The sequence below is a fragment of the Protomyctophum parallelum genome (assembly GCF_964188405.1).
Source record: "Protomyctophum parallelum genome assembly, chromosome: 20".
Lineage (NCBI taxonomy): Eukaryota > Metazoa > Chordata > Actinopteri > Myctophiformes > Myctophidae > Protomyctophum > Protomyctophum parallelum.
The window spans coordinates 25910283-25929689 of NC_139718.1; the positions used below are offsets into that span (position 1 = coordinate 25910283).

Here is a 19407-nt window from a genome sequence, read left to right on the forward strand (position 1 = left end):
GATTCCTTTTCAGGCAAACATGTCCACCGTAAGATGAACCTAAGTAGGCTATAATGGGGTTGCTAGGTGTAAGTATGTAGGACTAGTAGCATGCCAAAGTTTGTGCTATTGCCATAGAGAATGCATTGGGCATTTAAGTTAAATAACTCATAAACTACAAACCATAAAAATAAAAAAAAGTTCCAGCATGTGTCTCCACAGTAAGCTGAATAATAAAAAGTGTGAATGGAGTTTCTAGGTGAAAGTGACTTTTGACGTGCCTATAGAGCTGCCATTGAGCCCCATGTTAAATGTCTCAAATTTGAAAGCACTATATTTCTAAAACTATGAAACATTTCAAAGATTCCTTTTCAGGCAAACATGTCCACCGTAAGATGAACCTAAGTAGGCTAGAATGGGGTTGCTAGGTGTAAGTTTGTAGGACTAGTAGCATGCCAAAGTTTGTGCTATTGCCATAGAGAATGCATTGGGCGTTTAAGTTAAATAACTCATAAACTACAAACCATAAAAATAAAAAAAAGTTCCAGCATGTGTCTCCACAGTAAGCTGAATAATAAAAAGTGTGAATGGAGTTTCTAGGTGAAAGTGACTTTTGACGTGCCTATAGAGCTGCCATTGAGCCCCATGTTAAATGTCTCAAATTTGAAAGCACTATATTTCTAAAACTATGAAACATTTCAAAGATTCCTTTTCAGGCAAACATGTCCACCGTAAGATGAACCTAAGTAGGCTAGAATGGGGTTGCTAGGTGTAAGTTTGTAGGACTAGTAGCATGCCAAAGTTTGTGCTATTGCGATAGAGAATGCATTGGGCGTTTAAGTTAAATAACTCATAAACTACAAACCATAAAAATAAAAATAAGTTCCAGCATGTGTCTCCACAGTAAGCTGAATAATAAAAAGTGTGAATGGAGTTTCTAGGTGAAAGTGACTTTTGACGTGCCTATAGAGCTGCCATTGAGCCCCATGTTAATTGTCTCAAATTTGAAAGCACTATATTTCTAAAACTATGAAACATTTCAAAGATTCCTTTTCAGGCAAACATGTCCACCGTAAGATGAACCTAAGTAGGCTAGAATGGGGTTGCTAGGTGTAAGTATGTAGGACTAGTAGCATGCCAAAGTTTGTGCTATTGCCATAGAGAATGCATTGTGTTGCGGAGGATGAGAGGAATGCTCTCATCCTCACACCCATTCTCATATACCGCTATACACCACGAGGATATGAGCTATAGCCGATATCGTACGGCATACTATACTGTAGCACGCTGTTTTTCATCATTTTTGAGGATTTGAAAAAAATGAAAAAATGAAAAAAGGATGGGTTATAGCCCATCGTTTGTTTTAATAAAAAAAAAAATTATCCTCGTTTTTCATCATTTTGGACCATGGGCTATAGCCCATATCGTACGGCATACTATAGCACGCCGTTTTTCATCATTTTTGAGGATTTGAAAAAAATGAAAAAATGAAAAAAACGATGGGTTATAGCCCATCGTTTTTTGAATTTTAGATATTTTTTTATCCTAATTTTTCATCATTTTGGACCATATCGTACGGCATACTATAGCACGCCGTTTTTCATCATTTTTGAGGATTTTAAAAAAATGAAAAAATGAAAAAAACGATGGGTTATAGCCCATCGTTTTTTGAATTTTAGATTTTTTTTAAATCCTCATTTTTCATAATTTTGGACCATGGGCTATAGCCCATATCGTACGGCATACTATAGCACGCAGTTTTTCATCATTTTTGAGGATTTGAAAAAAATGAAAAAAACGATGGGTTATAGCCCATGGTTTTTAGAATTTTAGATTTTTTTTTAATCCTCGTTTTTCATCATTTTGGACCATGGGCTATAGCCCATATCGTACGGCATACTATAGCACGCCGTTTTTCATCATTTTTGAGGATTTGAAAAAAATGAAAAAATGAAAAAAACGATGGGTTATACCCCATTGTTTTTTTTAATTTAAAAAATAATAATTATCCTCGTTTTTCATCATTTTGGACCAGGGGCTATAGCCCATATCGTACGGCATATTATAGCACGCCGTTTTTCATCATTTTTGAGGATTAAAAAAAAAAAAAAAAAAGGATGGGTTATAGCCCATCGTTTTTTGAATTTTTGATTATTTTTTTTTATCCTCGTTTTTCATCATTTTGGACCATGGGCTATAGCCCATATCGTACGGCATACTATAGCACGCCTTTTTTCATCATTTTTGAGGATTTGAATTTTTTTTTTAATTTAAAAAACACGATGGGTTATAGCCCATTGTTTTTTGATTTTTTTTTTTTATCCTCGTTTTTCATCATTTTGGACCATATCGTACGGCATACTATAGCACGCCGTTTTTCATCATTTTTGCCATTGAGCCCCATTGTAAATTTGAAAGCACTATATTTCTAAAACTATGAAACATTTCAAAGATTCCTTTTCAGGCAAACATGTCCACCGTAAGATGAACCTAAGTAGGCTATAATGGGGTTGCTAGGTGTAAGTATGTAGGACTAGTAGCATGCCAAAGTTTGTGCTATTGCCATAGAGAATGCATTGGGCGTTTAAGTTAAATAACTCATAAACTACAAACCATAAAAATAAAAAAAAAGTTCCAGCATGTGTCTCCACAGTAAGCTGAATAATAAAAAGTGTGAATGGAGTTTCTAGGTGAAAGTGACTTTTGACGTGCCTATAGAGCTGCCATTGAGCCCCATGTTAAATGTCTCAAATTTGAAAGCACTATATTTCTAAAACTATGAAACATTTCAAAGATTCCTTTTCAGGCAAACATGTCCACCGTAAGATGAACCTAAGTAGGCTAGAATGGGGTTGCTAGGTGTAAGTTTGTAGGACTAGTAGCATGCCAAAGTTTGTGCTATTGCCATAGAGAATGCATTGGGCGTTTAAGTTAAATAACTCATAAACTACAAACCATAAAAATAAAAAAAAGTTCCAGCATGTGTCTCCACAGTAAGCTGAATAATAAAAAGTGTGAATGGAGTTTCTAGGTGAAAGTGACTTTTGACGTGCCTATAGAGCTGCCATTGAGCCCCATGTTAATTGTCTCAAATTTGAAAGCACTATATTTCTAAAACTATGAAACATTTCAAAGATTCCTTTTCAGGCAAACATGTCCACCGTAAGATGAACCTAAGTAGGCTATAATGGGGTTGCTAGGTCTAAGTATGTAGGACTAGTAGCATGCCAAAGTTTGTGCTATTGCCATAGAGAATGCATTGCGCGTTTAAGTTAAATAACTCATAAACTACAAACCATAAAAATAAAAAAAAGTTCCAACATGTGTCTCCACAGTAAGCTGAATAATAAAAAGTGTGAATGGAGTTTCTAGGTGAAAGTGACTTTTGACGTGCCTATAGAGCTGCCATTGAGCCCCATGTTAAATGTCTCAAATTTGAAAGCACTATATTTCTAAAACTATGAAACATTTCAAAGATTCCTTTTCAGGCAAACATGTCCACCGTAAGATGAACCTAAGTAGGCTAGAATGGGGTTGCTAGGTGTAAGTATGTAGGACTAGTAGCATGCCAAAGTTTGTGCTATTGCCATAGAGAATGCATTGTGTTGCGGAGGATGAGAGGAATGCTCTCATCCTCCGCAACACCCATTCTCATATACCGCTATACACCACGAGGATATGAGCTATAGCCGATATCGTACGGCATACTATACTGTAGCATGCTGTTTTTCATCATTTTTGAGGATTTGAAAAAAATGAAAAAATGGAAAAAAGGATGGGTTATAGCCCATCGTTTGTTTTAATTTAAAAAAAAAATTATCCTCGTTTTTCATCATTTTGGACCATGGGCTATAGCCCATATCGTACGGCATACTATAGCACGCCGTTTTTCATCATTTTTGAGGATTTGAAAAAAATGAAAAAATGAAAAAAACGATGGGTTATAGCCCATCGTTTTTTGAATTTTAGATTTTTTTTTTATCCTAATTTTTCATCATTTTGGACCATATCGTACGGCATACTATAGCATGCCGTTTTTCATCATTTTTGAGGATTTGAAAAAAATGAAAAAATGAAAAAAACGATGGGTTATAGCCCATCGTTTTTTTTTATTAAAAAAATATATATATATCCTCGTTTTTCATCATTTTGGACCATGGGCTATAGCCCATATCGTACGGCATACTATAGCACGCCGTTTTTCATCATTTTTGAGGATTTGAAAAAAATGAAAAAATGAAAAAAACGATGGGTTATAGCCCATCGTTTTTTGAATTTTAGATTATTTTTTTTATCCTCATTTTTCATAATTTTGGACCATGGGCTATAGCCCATATCGTACGGCATACTATAGCACGCCGTTTTTCATCATTTTTGAGGATTTGAAAAAAATGAAAAAATGAAAAAATGAAAAAAACGATGGGTTATAGCCCATCGTTTTTTGAATTTTAGATTATTTTTTTTATCCTCATTTTTCATAATTTTGGACCATGGGCTATAGCCCATATCGTACGGCATACTATAGCACGCCGTTTTTCATCATTTTTGAGGATTTGAAAAAAATGAAAAAATGAAAAAAACGATGGGTTATAGCCCATGGTTTTTAGAATTTTCGATTTTTTTTTTAATCCTCGTTTTTCATCATTTTGGACCATGGGCTATAGCCCATATCGTACGGCATACTATAGCACGCCGTTTTTCATCATTTTTGAGGATTTGAAAAAAATGAAAAAATGAAAAAAACGATGGGTTATACCCCATTGTTTTTTTTTATTTAAAAAATAATAATTATCCTCGTTTTTCATCATTTTGGACCAGGGGCTATAGCCCATATCGTACGGCATATTATAGCACGCCGTTTTTCATCATTTTTGAGGATTTGAAAAAAAAAGAAAAAAGGATGGGTTATAGCCCATCGTTTTTTGAATTTTTGATTTTTTTTTTTATCCTCGTTTTTCATCATTTTGGACCATGGGCTATAGCCCATATCGTACGGCATACTATAGCACGCCTTTTTTCATCATTTTTGAGGATTTGAATTTTTTTTTTAATTTAAAAAACACGATGGGTTATAGCCCATTGTTTTTTGATTTTTTTTTTTTATCCTCGTTTTTCATCATTTTGGACCATATCGTACGGCATACTATAGCACGCCGTTTTTCATCATTTTTGCCATTGAGCCCCATTGTAAATTTGAAAGCACTATATTTCTAAAACTATGAAACATTTCAAAGATTCCTTTTCAGGCAAACATGTCCACCGTAAGATGAACCTAAGTAGGCTATAATGGGGTTGCTAGGTGTAAGTATGTAGGACTAGTAGCATGCCAAAGTTTGTGCTATTGCCATAGAGAATGCATTGGGCGTTTAAGTTAAATAACTCATAAACTACAAACCATAAAAATAAAAAAAAAGTTCCAGCATGTGTCTCCACAGTAAGCTGAATAATAAAAAGTGTGAATGGAGTTTCTAGGTGAAAGTGACTTTTGACGTGCCTATAGAGCTGCCATTGAGCCCCATGTTAAATGTCTCAAATTTGAAAGCACTATATTTCTAAAACTATGAAACATTTCAAAGATTCCTTTTCAGGCAAACATGTCCACCGTAAGATGAACCTAAGTAGGCTAGAATGGGGTTGCTAGGTGTAAGTTTGTAGGACTAGTAGCATGCCAAAGTTTGTGCTATTGCCATAGAGAATGCATTGGGCGTTTAAGTTAAATAACTCATAAACTACAAACCATAAAAATAAAAAAAAGTTCCAGCATGTGTCTCCACAGTAAGCTGAATAATAAAAAGTGTGAATGGAGTTTCTAGGTGAAAGTGACTTTTGACGTGCCTATAGAGCTGCCATTGAGCCCCATGTTAATTGTCTCAAATTTGAAAGCACTATATTTCTAAAACTATGAAACATTTCAAAGATTCCTTTTCAGGCAAACATGTCCACCGTAAGATGAACCTAAGTAGGCTAGAATGGGGTTGCTAGGTGTAAGTATGTAGGACTAGTAGCATGCCAAAGTTTGTGCTATTGCCATAGAGAATGCATTGCGCGTTTAAGTTAAATAACTCATAAACTACAAACCATAAAAATAAAAAAAAGTTCCAACATGTGTCTCCACAGTAAGCTGAATAATAAAAAGTGTGAATGGAGTTTCTAGGTGAAAGTGACTTTTGACGTGCCTATAGAGCTGCCATTGAGCCCCATGTTAAATGTCTCAAATTTGAAAGCACTATATTTCTAAAACTATGAAACATTTCAAAGATTCCTTTTCAGGCAAACATGTCCACCGTAAGATGAACCTAAGTAGGCTAGAATGGGGTTGCTAGGTGTAAGTATGTAGGACTAGTAGCATGCCAAAGTTTGTGCTATTGCCATAGAGAATGCATTGTGTTGCGGAGGATGAGAGGAATGCTCTCATCCTCCGCAACACCCATTCTCATATACCGCTATACACCACGAGGATATGAGCTATAGCCGATATCGTACGGCATACTATACTGTAGCACGCTGTTTTTCATCATTTTTGAGGATTTGAAAAAAATGAAAAAATGAAAAAAAGGATGGGTTATAGCCCATCGTTTGTTTTAATTAAAAAAAAAAATTATCCTCGTTTTTCATCATTTTGGACCATGGGCTATAGCCCATATCGTACGGCATACTATAGCACGCCGTTTTTCATCATTTTTGAGGATTTGAAAAAAATGAAAAAATGAAAAAAACGATGGGTTATAGCCCATCGTTTTTTTTTATTAAAAAAAATATATATATCCTCGTTTTTCATCATTTTGGACCATGGGCTATAGCCCATATCGTACGGCATACTATAGCACGCCGTTTTTCATCATTTTTGAGGATTTGAAAAAAATGAAAAAATGAAAAAACGATGGGTTATAGCCCATCGTTTTTTGAATTTTAGATTTTTTTTTTTATCCTCATTTTTCATAATTTTGGACCATGGGCTATAGCCCATATCGTACGGCATACTATAGCACGCCGTTTTTCATCATTTTTGAGGATTTGAAAAAAATGAAAAAATGAAAAAAACGATGGGTTATAGCCCATGGTTTTTAGAATTTTCGATTTTTTTTTTAATCCTCGTTTTTCATCATTTTGGACCATGGGCTATAGCCCATATCGTACGGCATACTATAGCACGCCGTTTTTCATCATTTTTGAGGATTTGAAAAAAATGAAAAAATGAAAAAAACGATGGGTTATACCCCATTGTTTTTTTTTATTTAAAAAATAATAATTATCCTCGTTTTTCATCATTTTGGACCAGGGGCTATAGCCCATATCGTACGGCATATTATAGCACGCCGTTTTTCATCATTTTTGAGGATTTGAAAAAAAAAAAAAAAGGATGGGTTATAGCCCATCGTTTTTTGAATTTTTGATTTTTTTTTTTATCCTCGTTTTTCATCATTTTGGACCATGGGCTATAGCCCATATCGTACGGCATACTATAGCACGCCTTTTTTCATCATTTTTGAGGATTTGAATTTTTTTTAAATTTTAAAAAACACGATGGGTTATAGCCCATTGTTTTTTGATTTTTTTTTTTTTATCCTCGTTTTTCATCATTTTGGACCATATCGTACGGCATACTATAGCACGCCGTTTTTCATCATTTTTGCCATTGAGCCCCATTGTAAATTTGAAAGCACTATATTTCTAAAACTATGAAACATTTCAAAGATTCCTTTTCAGGCAAACATGTCCACCGTAAGATGAACCTAAGTAGGCTATAATGGGGTTGCTAGGTGTAAGTATGTAGGACTAGTAGCATGCCAAAGTTTGTGCTATTGCCATAGAGAATGCATTGGGCGTTTAAGTTAAATAACTCATAAACTACAAACCATAAAAATTAAAATAAAGTTCCAGCATGTGTCTCCACAGTAAGCTGAATAATAAAAAGTGTGAATGGAGTTTCTAGGTGAAAGTGACTTTTGACGTGCCTATAGAGCTGCCATTGAGCCCCATGTTAAATGTCTCAAATTTGAAAGCACTATATTTCTAAAACTATGAAACATTTCAAAGATTCCTTTTCAGGCAAACATGTCCACCGTAAGATGAACCTAAGTAGGCTATAATGGGGTTGCTAGGTGTAAGTATGTAGGACTAGTAGCATGCCAAAGTTTGTGCTATTGCCATAGAGAATGCATTGGGCATTTAAGTTAAATAACTCATAAACTACAAACCATAAAAATAAAAAAAAGTTCCAGCATGTGTCTCCACAGTAAGCTGAATAATAAAAAGTGTGAATGGAGTTTCTAGGTGAAAGTGACTTTTGACGTGCCTATAGAGCTGCCATTGAGCCCCATGTTAAATGTCTCAAATTTGAAAGCACTATATTTCTAAAACTATGAAACATTTCAAAGATTCCTTTTCAGGCAAACATGTCCACCGTAAGATGAACCTAAGTAGGCTAGAATGGGGTTGCTAGGTGTAAGTTTGTAGGACTAGTAGCATGCCAAAGTTTGTGCTATTGCCATAGAGAATGCATTGGGCGTTTAAGTTAAATAACTCATAAACTACAAACCATAAAAATAAAAAAAAGTTCCAGCATGTGTCTCCACAGTAAGCTGAATAATAAAAAGTGTGAATGGAGTTTCTAGGTGAAAGTGACTTTTGACGTGCCTATAGAGCTGCCATTGAGCCCCATGTTAAATGTCTCAAATTTGAAAGCACTATATTTCTAAAACTATGAAACATTTCAAAGATTCCTTTTCAGGCAAACATGTCCACCGTAAGATGAACCTAAGTAGGCTAGAATGGGGTTGCTAGGTGTAAGTTTGTAGGACTAGTAGCATGCCAAAGTTTGTGCTATTGCGATAGAGAATGCATTGGGCGTTTAAGTTAAATAACTCATAAACTACAAACCATAAAAATAAAAATAAGTTCCAGCATGTGTCTCCACAGTAAGCTGAATAATAAAAAGTGTGAATGGAGTTTCTAGGTGAAAGTGACTTTTGACGTGCCTATAGAGCTGCCATTGAGCCCCATGTTAATTGTCTCAAATTTGAAAGCACTATATTTCTAAAACTATGAAACATTTCAAAGATTCCTTTTCAGGCAAACATGTCCACCGTAAGATGAACCTAAGTAGGCTAGAATGGGGTTGCTAGGTGTAAGTATGTAGGACTAGTAGCATGCCAAAGTTTGTGCTATTGCCATAGAGAATGCATTGTGTTGCGGAGGATGAGAGGAATGCTCTCATCCTCACACCCATTCTCATATACCGCTATACACCACGAGGATATGAGCTATAGCCGATATCGTACGGCATACTATACTGTAGCACGCTGTTTTTCATCATTTTTGAGGATTTGAAAAAAATGAAAAAATGAAAAAAGGATGGGTTATAGCCCATCGTTTGTTTTAATAAAAAAAAAAATTATCCTCGTTTTTCATCATTTTGGACCATGGGCTATAGCCCATATCGTACGGCATACTATAGCACGCCGTTTTTCATCATTTTTGAGGATTTGAAAAAAATGAAAAAATGAAAAAAACGATGGGTTATAGCCCATCGTTTTTTGAATTTTAGATATTTTTTTATCCTAATTTTTCATCATTTTGGACCATATCGTACGGCATACTATAGCACGCCGTTTTTCATCATTTTTGAGGATTTTAAAAAAATGAAAAAATGAAAAAAACGATGGGTTATAGCCCATCGTTTTTTGAATTTTAGATTTTTTTTAAATCCTCATTTTTCATAATTTTGGACCATGGGCTATAGCCCATATCGTACGGCATACTATAGCACGCAGTTTTTCATCATTTTTGAGGATTTGAAAAAAATGAAAAAAACGATGGGTTATAGCCCATGGTTTTTAGAATTTTAGATTTTTTTTTAATCCTCGTTTTTCATCATTTTGGACCATGGGCTATAGCCCATATCGTACGGCATACTATAGCACGCCGTTTTTCATCATTTTTGAGGATTTGAAAAAAATGAAAAAATGAAAAAAACGATGGGTTATACCCCATTGTTTTTTTTAATTTAAAAAATAATAATTATCCTCGTTTTTCATCATTTTGGACCAGGGGCTATAGCCCATATCGTACGGCATATTATAGCACGCCGTTTTTCATCATTTTTGAGGATTAAAAAAAAAAAAAAAAAAGGATGGGTTATAGCCCATCGTTTTTTGAATTTTTGATTATTTTTTTTTATCCTCGTTTTTCATCATTTTGGACCATGGGCTATAGCCCATATCGTACGGCATACTATAGCACGCCTTTTTTCATCATTTTTGAGGATTTGATTTTTTTTTTTAATTTAAAAAACACGATGGGTTATAGCCCATTGTTTTTTGATTTTTTTTTTTATCCTCGTTTTTCATCATTTTGGACCATATCGTACGGCATACTATAGCACGCCGTTTTTCATCATTTTTGCCATTGAGCCCCATTGTAAATTTGAAAGCACTATATTTCTAAAACTATGAAACATTTCAAAGATTCCTTTTCAGGCAAACATGAGATGAACCTAAGTAGGCTATAATGGGGTTGCTAGGTGTAAGTATGTAGGACTAGTAGCATGCCAAAGTTTGTGCTATTGCCATAGAGAATGCATTGGGCGTTTAAGTTAAATAACTCATAAACTACAAACCATAAAAATAAAAAAAAGTTCCAGCATGTGTCTCCACAGTAAGCTGAATAATAAAAAGTGTGAATGGAGTTTCTAGGTGAAAGTGACTTTTGACGTGCCTATAGAGCTGCCATTGAGCCCCATGTTAAATGTCTCAAATTTGAAAGCACTATATTTCTAAAACTATGAAACATTTCAAAGATTCCTTTTCAGGCAAACATGTCCACCGTAAGATGAACCTAAATAGGTTTGAATGGGGTTTCTAGGTGTAAGTATAGGACTAGTAGCATGCCAAAGTTATACATTTCTCATATTTGGATTCGGACGGCTTACTATCATGTCGTTTTTTTGGAGGATTTGAAAAAAAGATGAAAATCATGAAAAAAACGACATACTATAGTTCATGGTTTCGGACGGCATACTATAGTATGTCGTTTTCGAGATTTTTGAGGATTTGAAAAACAGCAAGTAGATCAGTGACTTAGCACAGGGGTTCTCAACGCTTTTGGCTGGGGACCCAAAGAAATACTTTGACCGTGTCAAAGCATTTTTTTAAATCATTTGTGGACCCCTTAAAATTATTTGGCGACCCCCCCCCCCCCCCCCGCTGTACTGTACTGTTCTGTACTGTACTGTACTGTACTGTACTGTACTGTACTGGCACACCCGAAAGCATCATATATACAGTTAATACGTGCATGTGTGTTTGTGTGTGCGTTAGGTTGCGCACAGGTGGTGAAAAACAACCCAGCATACCCAGCCAGCCAGCTACCCAGCCACCCACCCACACACATAGCTCCGTATGGGAGTGGTTGCACTATATTAAAAAACAACATACTATAGTATGTCTTTCGAATCCATGAACTATAGTATGTCATTTTTGAGTGGTGCAGCCTGTGTCCTCCGTGAGGAGGAAGCTCAAAAAAACCCTTGGTGAGGCCTTTAGGAGGGCCATTATATTCCACCACTCCTGAATGAAGTGCCTGGTGCTGGGAGTCTGGTGCAATGCACAGGTCCTGGTCCTGGTGAGAGCAGGAGTGGACCTGGTGAGACGTAGGAGCCTAGGAGGGGCCCGGACAGGAGTCAACCCACAGAGCCTAGTCCTTCCACGTGCCAGAATCTGGTTCTCCCAGTCCTGGCAGTCGTTCCGGAACTTCCGGAGCACCGGATTGTGTGGCCCTGTTTTTTCCCTAATGGGACTGATTGAGGGTAGCTACTGGGACGTAAGTCGGGACTTGATCACCCCGGCTGGGTCACCTGCCGGGGAGACCCGAGAGACCCGAAACCCTGATGACCCTGGGATACATCACTGAGGATACGTCCCAGGTGCATCCATGCGATGTTTGTTTTTGTTATAGTATGTCTTCCGAAACCATGAGCTTAAGTATGTCCTTTTGTCATAGTTTTAGAAATATAGTGCAATGGCCATATAAAGTTATTCAGAGTCAAGACTCAAGAGCTCATTCGACTGAGCCAACCAGAGTCAAATAACACTCAAATAACATTCTTTAGTAAAGTTCATGAGCCGAGTCCATTGCACAAGTGCAAGCTAGTCCAGACAACCTGTAAAAGACCAGTTAGGATACATTTCTCTCGTGGACCTACAGTAGAGGAGTAAGTACTTGCAGCACAATCAAGGTCACAAAGTAGAACATCCAAAAGTAAAGAGTGCTTAAATCCCACATATTCTGAGTTCATTTTCAAGTTTATTCTCTCAAAATGCATTTGACATTTCCTGTCAACATTCTGGATATTTTACATAGCTAGGAGAGTAGAAAATGCGGATAAAAACCACTGAACAGAAAGGGCAGGTAGGAGCACAGGAAAAAGGGAAGTGGATGGCTGTGAGAAGGCAGGAAGTGTAAAACCAGACGAAGCTGAAGAACACTTCATCTGGTTCAATATATATTTTGACTGATACAACATGACAATATAGGTCCCTAGTTTCTCAAAAGCATCTGCATGTAGGTATACACAAAAAAGGGATTGGATGGAGAAAAGAAGTATGGCTACTGTACCTTTAAACTTCAGAGCAGAATATTTTAACATATGACACATTTTAAAAATGACAACAGCCAAGTCAAGATCACATCTGATCCAAAAATAAAATTAAATACATTTGAAATATTTCACCATGGCAATAGGGTAAATTCTAATTTTTGTTAGAATCGGGTGTTCAGTTGTCATGTAAATGCAACCATTAACCACTTTAACTTTGTGCCAATTTTGTATATAGGCAAAAATAAAATAAATATATATTTTTTGAGAATGTTTGGAGAATACCAGATCACAGTGCGTTGCATCGCAAGATTCGCAACGCATTGCAAAATCATCTATTTTCTATAATATTTATAAATTGGGGTTATGTGATTAACTCCATGATCATCAGGGCAATCATCATAGCAACTTTCTAGAAACCTGGGAGCTGCACAGTCTTGGGGTTATCTTTGTACTATACAAACGTCCGCAATCTAGCCTAGATGAGGTCACTTTAGTTATGTCATCATTCATAGACGAGACAGAGCCCACAGTACAAGGCAAAAAAGGCAGTGTGGGAGAGTGGTGTGTATGTGTGTGTGTGTGTGTGTACTGTATGTACGTGTGCCTGCAAATCTCTTTGTAGAACAACTTATCATTTCCATAGATAGACTTTACATACTGTATGTATGTTTAGTTGGATTTCAATGGCTTTTCGCTTGACACTTGTAGATTCACCAACTGTTAATTAAAACTCTAATTCTCCTCCTTTCCTATCATTCCGTTCTTCCCTTACATAAGTTACATTCATAGAAAGTAAAGAAACATCCCCCCATCTCCATAATACTACTGTGTGACCCTTGTAGATTATATTATATTATCTCCATAATACTACTGTGTGACCCTTGTAGATTATATTATATTATCTCCATAATACTACTGTGTGACTCTTGCCTCAGTAGAATTGTGTGCCTGGTCCTGCTGTGTGGTTTAGAAAAGCAGTCAAGATCTGTCTGACCCACGCTTTGTCCTTGAATGTAGCTAATCTGAGTACCGTAAAACGTCCAATATTGGCCCAGGCGTTTATTTGCTTTTACAACTGAAAGCACCCGGCACTTGGATATACACTTGGCAATTATTAAAGGTTTTACGGGGCACTGAATCTAAATAGTGAAACTACATAGTTTATAATAACAAAATGCATTTCCATGTGCATGTACTGTAAGTAACTACAAGCCAATGTGAAAGACAAGTAAGGCAGGTCAACTTGGTCTTGATTGAAGGGTTAAGAATATCACCATAGCACCATGTCAAACAAATATTGAATATTTTACTTCATGCATCTGTTGATATATATATTGTTAGATACATTTAGGGGGTCCATACAGAAATGGTGGGTATATTCTCAGATAAATAAATATCGCCACAGTTTAAAAATATAGCAAATAAAACTATATTCAAAACCGACCATACTGTTTGATTGTGATGTAATATATTGGCTGCTTGTACGGAAAGTGATAGCTTATCAAACTACAATAATAGTCATCTGTGGACATCTGAGGACGTCTGAACAGTCAATACCTGCTAATTTTGACAAAATAGCATTACTTTCACAGTGCATAGAGCATTTATATTATATACCTGCAAATGTACGTGGTGCACAGTACAATCCTGTGCAAATAGAACCAAATGGACCCATGGGCCGAGTTGGTTCTATTTGTACACTCTCAGAGTTAAATGAACAATGATTCTATGGTGTGTGTGTGTGTACGTGCAGTAGAAAGCATTGCACTGTGGATTGCATCACACCGATTCCTCAGATAACTTTTTACAAAGCATTTTTAGAGCCTGCCATACGTTCTGTGTTTTTTTTTAAGCGCTCCAAGATCAATCAGCACAGTATTATAGTTCACAACCATTTTTATAAGGCAGATGAATAGAAGTACTCGTGGGAGTCAAATACTCTTGAGTCATACTGTTTCATAACAGGCCTACATTTCATACATAGCGACATCAAAGCATGCTGGACTAAAGCAAAGTTCACAAAAAAAAAGTCAGGGGGGAAAAAGTTCATTTTACAAATATTCTTTGGTTGAGTGTGAAAAAGAGGTTCCTGTGCTTTTATTTAATGCTTTGAACTTGGCGGTTTTGTTCAAAAGGACACGTTATAGAACAAAAATAGGTAGACCTCTGCAACGATATATTGGCTTGAATACAGGCTTGAATCTAAACAACCATATCTCATCTATGTTAAACCTCACAAACGAACGTAAAAAAAGAAAAAAAGAAAAACCAACATAGTGATTAAAACGCTCTCTGATTGTTCTCCACCGATTGTACACAAATACTTCCTCCTTCCAGGTCGCCTAGGGCAACGTCCCCAAAATGGCTTGCTATGTTCTTCTCTTACTTCTTCTTAGCGAAACGACTGAACTTCTTCTCCTTGTCTTTCTTGGGCTCCGGGAGGCCAGTGGAGGAGGAAGGAGGGGGCAAGGTCTGAGCCCTGGCCCCCGAGGGCCCTGCGGGCTCGTCTGCTGCTACGGTCTGAATAGCCTTCTCCATGGCTTGGGTCCAGCGCTGGAGCTCCTCCTGAAACCACAAGCACATCACAATGGTCTTAACAACTTTACGGTTGCGCATCTTGATTCTGTTGTACAATCTCAGAGTTAAATTAATGCAGAGGATTTCACAGTGTAGATTGGGGTCCCAAAGATTAAAATAAAGAATAATAATATATAATAATAATAAACTTTATTTATATACAGTAGCACCTTTCAAAAGCAAGTTTACAAAGTGCTTCACAACACAACTAACAACAAATCACAAAGGCAAAAAACACATGAGTATAACAAACAGACAGAGCACAATCAATTTCCATTTAAAACAAAAGGAATCAAATGAGCACAAGCATTAGCCAAAGGCTCTAACAAAAAGCCATCCTGGTATCAATCAATAGGGGTTCGTGGTCTAATGTATATCAAACTAGGGGTCCTTGAAAAAAAAAGTTAATCACTGAAATAAATGATACGACAACCCCAATCTTCACTCCACAATGTGGTTCCATTTGTACACTCGTTCAGAACCAGTGGTCTTGGATCAAGTATAAAGTATGGTAGTGAAGTGGAATGGTTCACAAAATGTAACAAGACATTCAAAGATGTGCAAATTATGAAAGCCAAAAGCTGCGGGGCATGAGTGTGTGTGTGTGTGTGTGTGTGTGTGTGTGTGAAGCGGTATACACAATATAGAAGTGACTTATCGTTACATAGCGGTTAAAACTTACCTCATCTTTACACTGTAACAGATATTCACTTCCGTCTCCAAGACTGTGGAAAATAAAACAGTTGTGGCATGAGTTAGAATTCACTGAGTATTCTTCCCTAGTGGGTGCTCTGCTTTGGGGCGGGGGCTTGTCTGCCCTTTGGGTATGGGGGGGTGGTCGCCCGGGCAGGGGTCTCGATGCGTTGCGTTGGGGCCGCTTCTTGGGGCGGTGGCCCTGCCGCCTGGGGGGGTGGCGGTTGCCGCCTTTGAGTGGAGCATGCATGGGTCTGCTCTTGTAATGATTTGGTGCCTATGATAACTGTTGTCTGCCTTTTTAATATGTATTAATGTACTGTATGGATGTATTCCCTGATTGGGAGTCTATGAAAATTCGAAAGTCACTTGTCATTATGGTAATTGTCCTTGTCATGTCTTTGTATATTCTTTTTTCCTTTTGTTTGTTATTATGTTCTTGTTGTGTAATGTCTGTTTGTCTTTAAAAAAAAACCCCAATAAATATACTTTATAAAAAAAAAATATAATAATAAAGATTTCACTGAGTAGAAAAACCTCACCATTGTTTGTTAGTTTAACTAGGTTTCAAGTTGACTATTACAGTAAATGAAGACTAGGCAAACCTGTCAGGACTTGTTTTCCCCAAAAAGTATCTTGAAGTCTTGTTTGAAGACATTTTCAAAACTTGTGCTACACTTACTTACACTCACACAATACAATAAAATAGTTGTGTCAGGTTGTTTGTTCCCCTGTTACTTGTTGGTATCCTGTTACAATGTCTTGACAACAATTCTCTTCACAGTAATGTGAAGAGACAGCACACAAACAGCACCATTACTTAAGGAAATAAACAGAAGAAACTGCATGTGCTTTTAAGACATTTTGTTTTGCGTTATTTCCCTTTAACTTACGACATAATCAATAACAAACACAGCTACAGTACCAACAATTACACAAAAACTACAAGCATAAATAAAAAACCTTCTTTTCTTGCTGTCATGAAAGGAACCTTGGTTAGTGTTAAATTGGATAACCAACTGGAAATTGGCTTTTCTTTCTCTTGTAGATGGAAAATCGAATTTACAAACAAAAAACAAACAAACCTGTGACATCCTCAAAATACAATTACCTACTTTTGCCAGTCACATTCAATCAGTCTTGTATCAAAATCAATTTGAGTGTGATAACATTCATTTGTCTAACATTTTAAAAGAGAACTCTGCCAAGCCAGCTGTAAGGTGTTTCAACAGGATGTGCCCTTGGTAGCAATAACATTATCTGGACATGAACAGCATACAGTACTCACCGCAATTTGAAGACATGCTTCTTTTTCTTGTAGTTGCTGAGGATCTCCCAGCTGGCATTGTTGAGAGACAAGGGGTCCTCTCCGTGAAAGGTCACACTCTGCCCCAAACTCTTGGCATCCTTGTAGAAGGAGAGCTGGCCAGGCTTAAGTACACAGTACAAGTTGTTCCATGACCTGAGAGGAGAGGAGAGGAGAGGAGAGGAGAGGAGAGGAGAGGAGAGGAGAGGAGAGGAGAGGAGAGGAGAGGAGAGGAGAGGAGAGGAGACAACTCAAGATATTGAGACAAGACAAGAATCATAATATCGATCTTGCCCGTTTCCTAACTGGAGGCAATAATGCAAAATCAATTTAATTTAATCACATTAAAAAGAGGAGCTTCAGAACAACTACAGCACCACTCATTGATTAAGTAATTAAGTTAACTGGAAACAAAGAACTGCTGAAGTGTTTCCTCTGTAATAACAGTAAATAGCACAGTTAACTCAACAGCATGCTATCTGGAAATGAGGTCAGATCTTTTATAGGACTGCAAGTTGCTTGTGGTTGCAGATTTAGTTAACAGTTAAAAACCATCAGGCAGCGTTTGCATGAATAAATTAGTGCGAAAAGTGGGTGTTGACATTACCGATTTTCTTTCCCGTAAAGAAAGTACAAATAAAAAAAGATGAACGAATTGCACAAATGATAACGAATCACCAAGAGCATAAAGCCTTTTAGACACTTAAAACGTCTTTCTAAGAAGATGTGCAATACAACACGTCTTCCAGGGTGAACTCTTAAAGCTATCACTCACCTCTTCGTCTCAGCATGTACATTTATTCAGTTAATTAAACTCTACCTGTTGGAGGCCTTCTTCCCAGCACTTTCTGTGTCTTGTTTACGACCCAGCGTGCCTTCCTGTAGCGTGACCTGTGTTCTGAGAGGATCTACGGGCATGGTGGCGGCCCTCTCCGCTTCCCTGGGGATCTGTGCCTGCACAGAGGAGTCCAACTCCAGAGAAGCGCTCTCTTTCATCTCCGACACCATGAGTGCTGTGGAATCGCCTGCGGTTCCCTCCAGCGGGCCTGAACTGGGCTCCACTGCTACAGAACCAGACTGAGGGAAGAGGGGAGAGGCAGCAAACATGAGAGAGAGAGAGACACATAGCCAGGTAGAGGAGATAAACATATTTTTTGGAACAGACAAATGGAGTGTGACATAGGAGTGAATAAATTCAAACATTCATCTGCTAAATAAATAATTACACACAGTGATAATTCCTTGCCAGTTGGGAGGGAGTGGAGGTGTGTGTGTGTGTGTGGGGGGGGGGGGGGTCTCCATCAGAGTGTCTGCTTTACGCTTGAGTGACTATTTTTAAAACCACTTGCAATAAAAGGTGCTCATTAGTCAGTCTATTTTAAAGTATGGAAAGAAAGCCAATGCAATCTTTCATGTGGAACATTTTAAAAGCCTTTATATGCCAAAGAGCGACCTTGCCTTTTGTCCTCTAACGCTGTGATCCGCACTAAAATCCTCAGTGTTAATTTATCCATTTGTAGCACAAAGAGTCCTTTTGTTTATCCAAAGAGTGCACAAATGCAACTGAATGGAACCTTATTATGGGTCCCTTTGGTTACATTTGTACATTCCCAGATTAAATTAACATTCTACTTTGATATGGTTATGGAGAGACAGGTCATAGGAGATAAGCAGCAGCGGGCTGGAGGGCTGAGACAGCTCAGATACTGACCAGAGTCTGTTCCTCCACAGTGTAAAGCTGCGAAGAGTCCTCTACAAAGCCTGTGTCTTCTTTCCTGGAGGGCAGAGGGGCAGAGGGCGGCATGGGATCAGCACTGGCGGAGGCTTCAAAGAGCTTTCTCTGTACTTTTTCTGTGTGTGTGTGTGTGTGTGTGTGTGGATGCGCGCATGCGTGTGTGTGTGTGTGTGTGTGTGCGGGTGCGTGCGTGCGTGCGCCATGGAGGAAAGTAACTACAGTATGTACAATGTATCTACAATTACTTATGTAGTTACTTTTTCTTTACTTGAGTATTTCCATTTGTTACTACCGGTACTTAACACCCACATATCAAATATGTATTATTTTACTCCAATATAATTATTTGACGGCTTTAGTTACTAATTTGGTTACTGTGCAGATTGATTATTACAAAACATAATTAAAGGATTAAATTAAGGTGAATTATAAATTAAACTACCCAGTTTCCCAGCACAGAAAGTAATTTAAGTCAACCCTAACTTTACATTAAAGTACTACGTATGTTACTGTAAGTAT

The 19407-nt window shown here is 37.3% G+C and overlaps 1 protein-coding gene across 2 annotated transcripts in view; it reads right to left on the minus strand.

Annotated features, from left to right (window-relative positions):
- Nucleotides 1-12262: 12262 nt before the first annotated feature.
- sptb (spectrin, beta, erythrocytic) overlaps nt 12263-19407 on the minus strand; it is a 61343-nt gene continuing 54198 nt past the window's right edge. For both annotated transcript variants that reach the window (XM_083791249.1, XM_083791248.1), the window contains 5 exons: nt 18865-18928; nt 17974-18230; nt 17136-17309; nt 15837-15879; nt 12263-15142 (listed from right to left, as the gene is read on the minus strand). In XM_083791249.1, the coding sequence (XP_083647375.1) occupies nt 14960-15142; nt 15837-15879; nt 17136-17309; nt 17974-18230; nt 18865-18928 (721 nt within the window). In that variant the 3' untranslated portion in view covers nt 12263-14959. The remainder of the gene's footprint in view (nt 15143-15836; nt 15880-17135; nt 17310-17973; nt 18231-18864; nt 18929-19407) is intronic.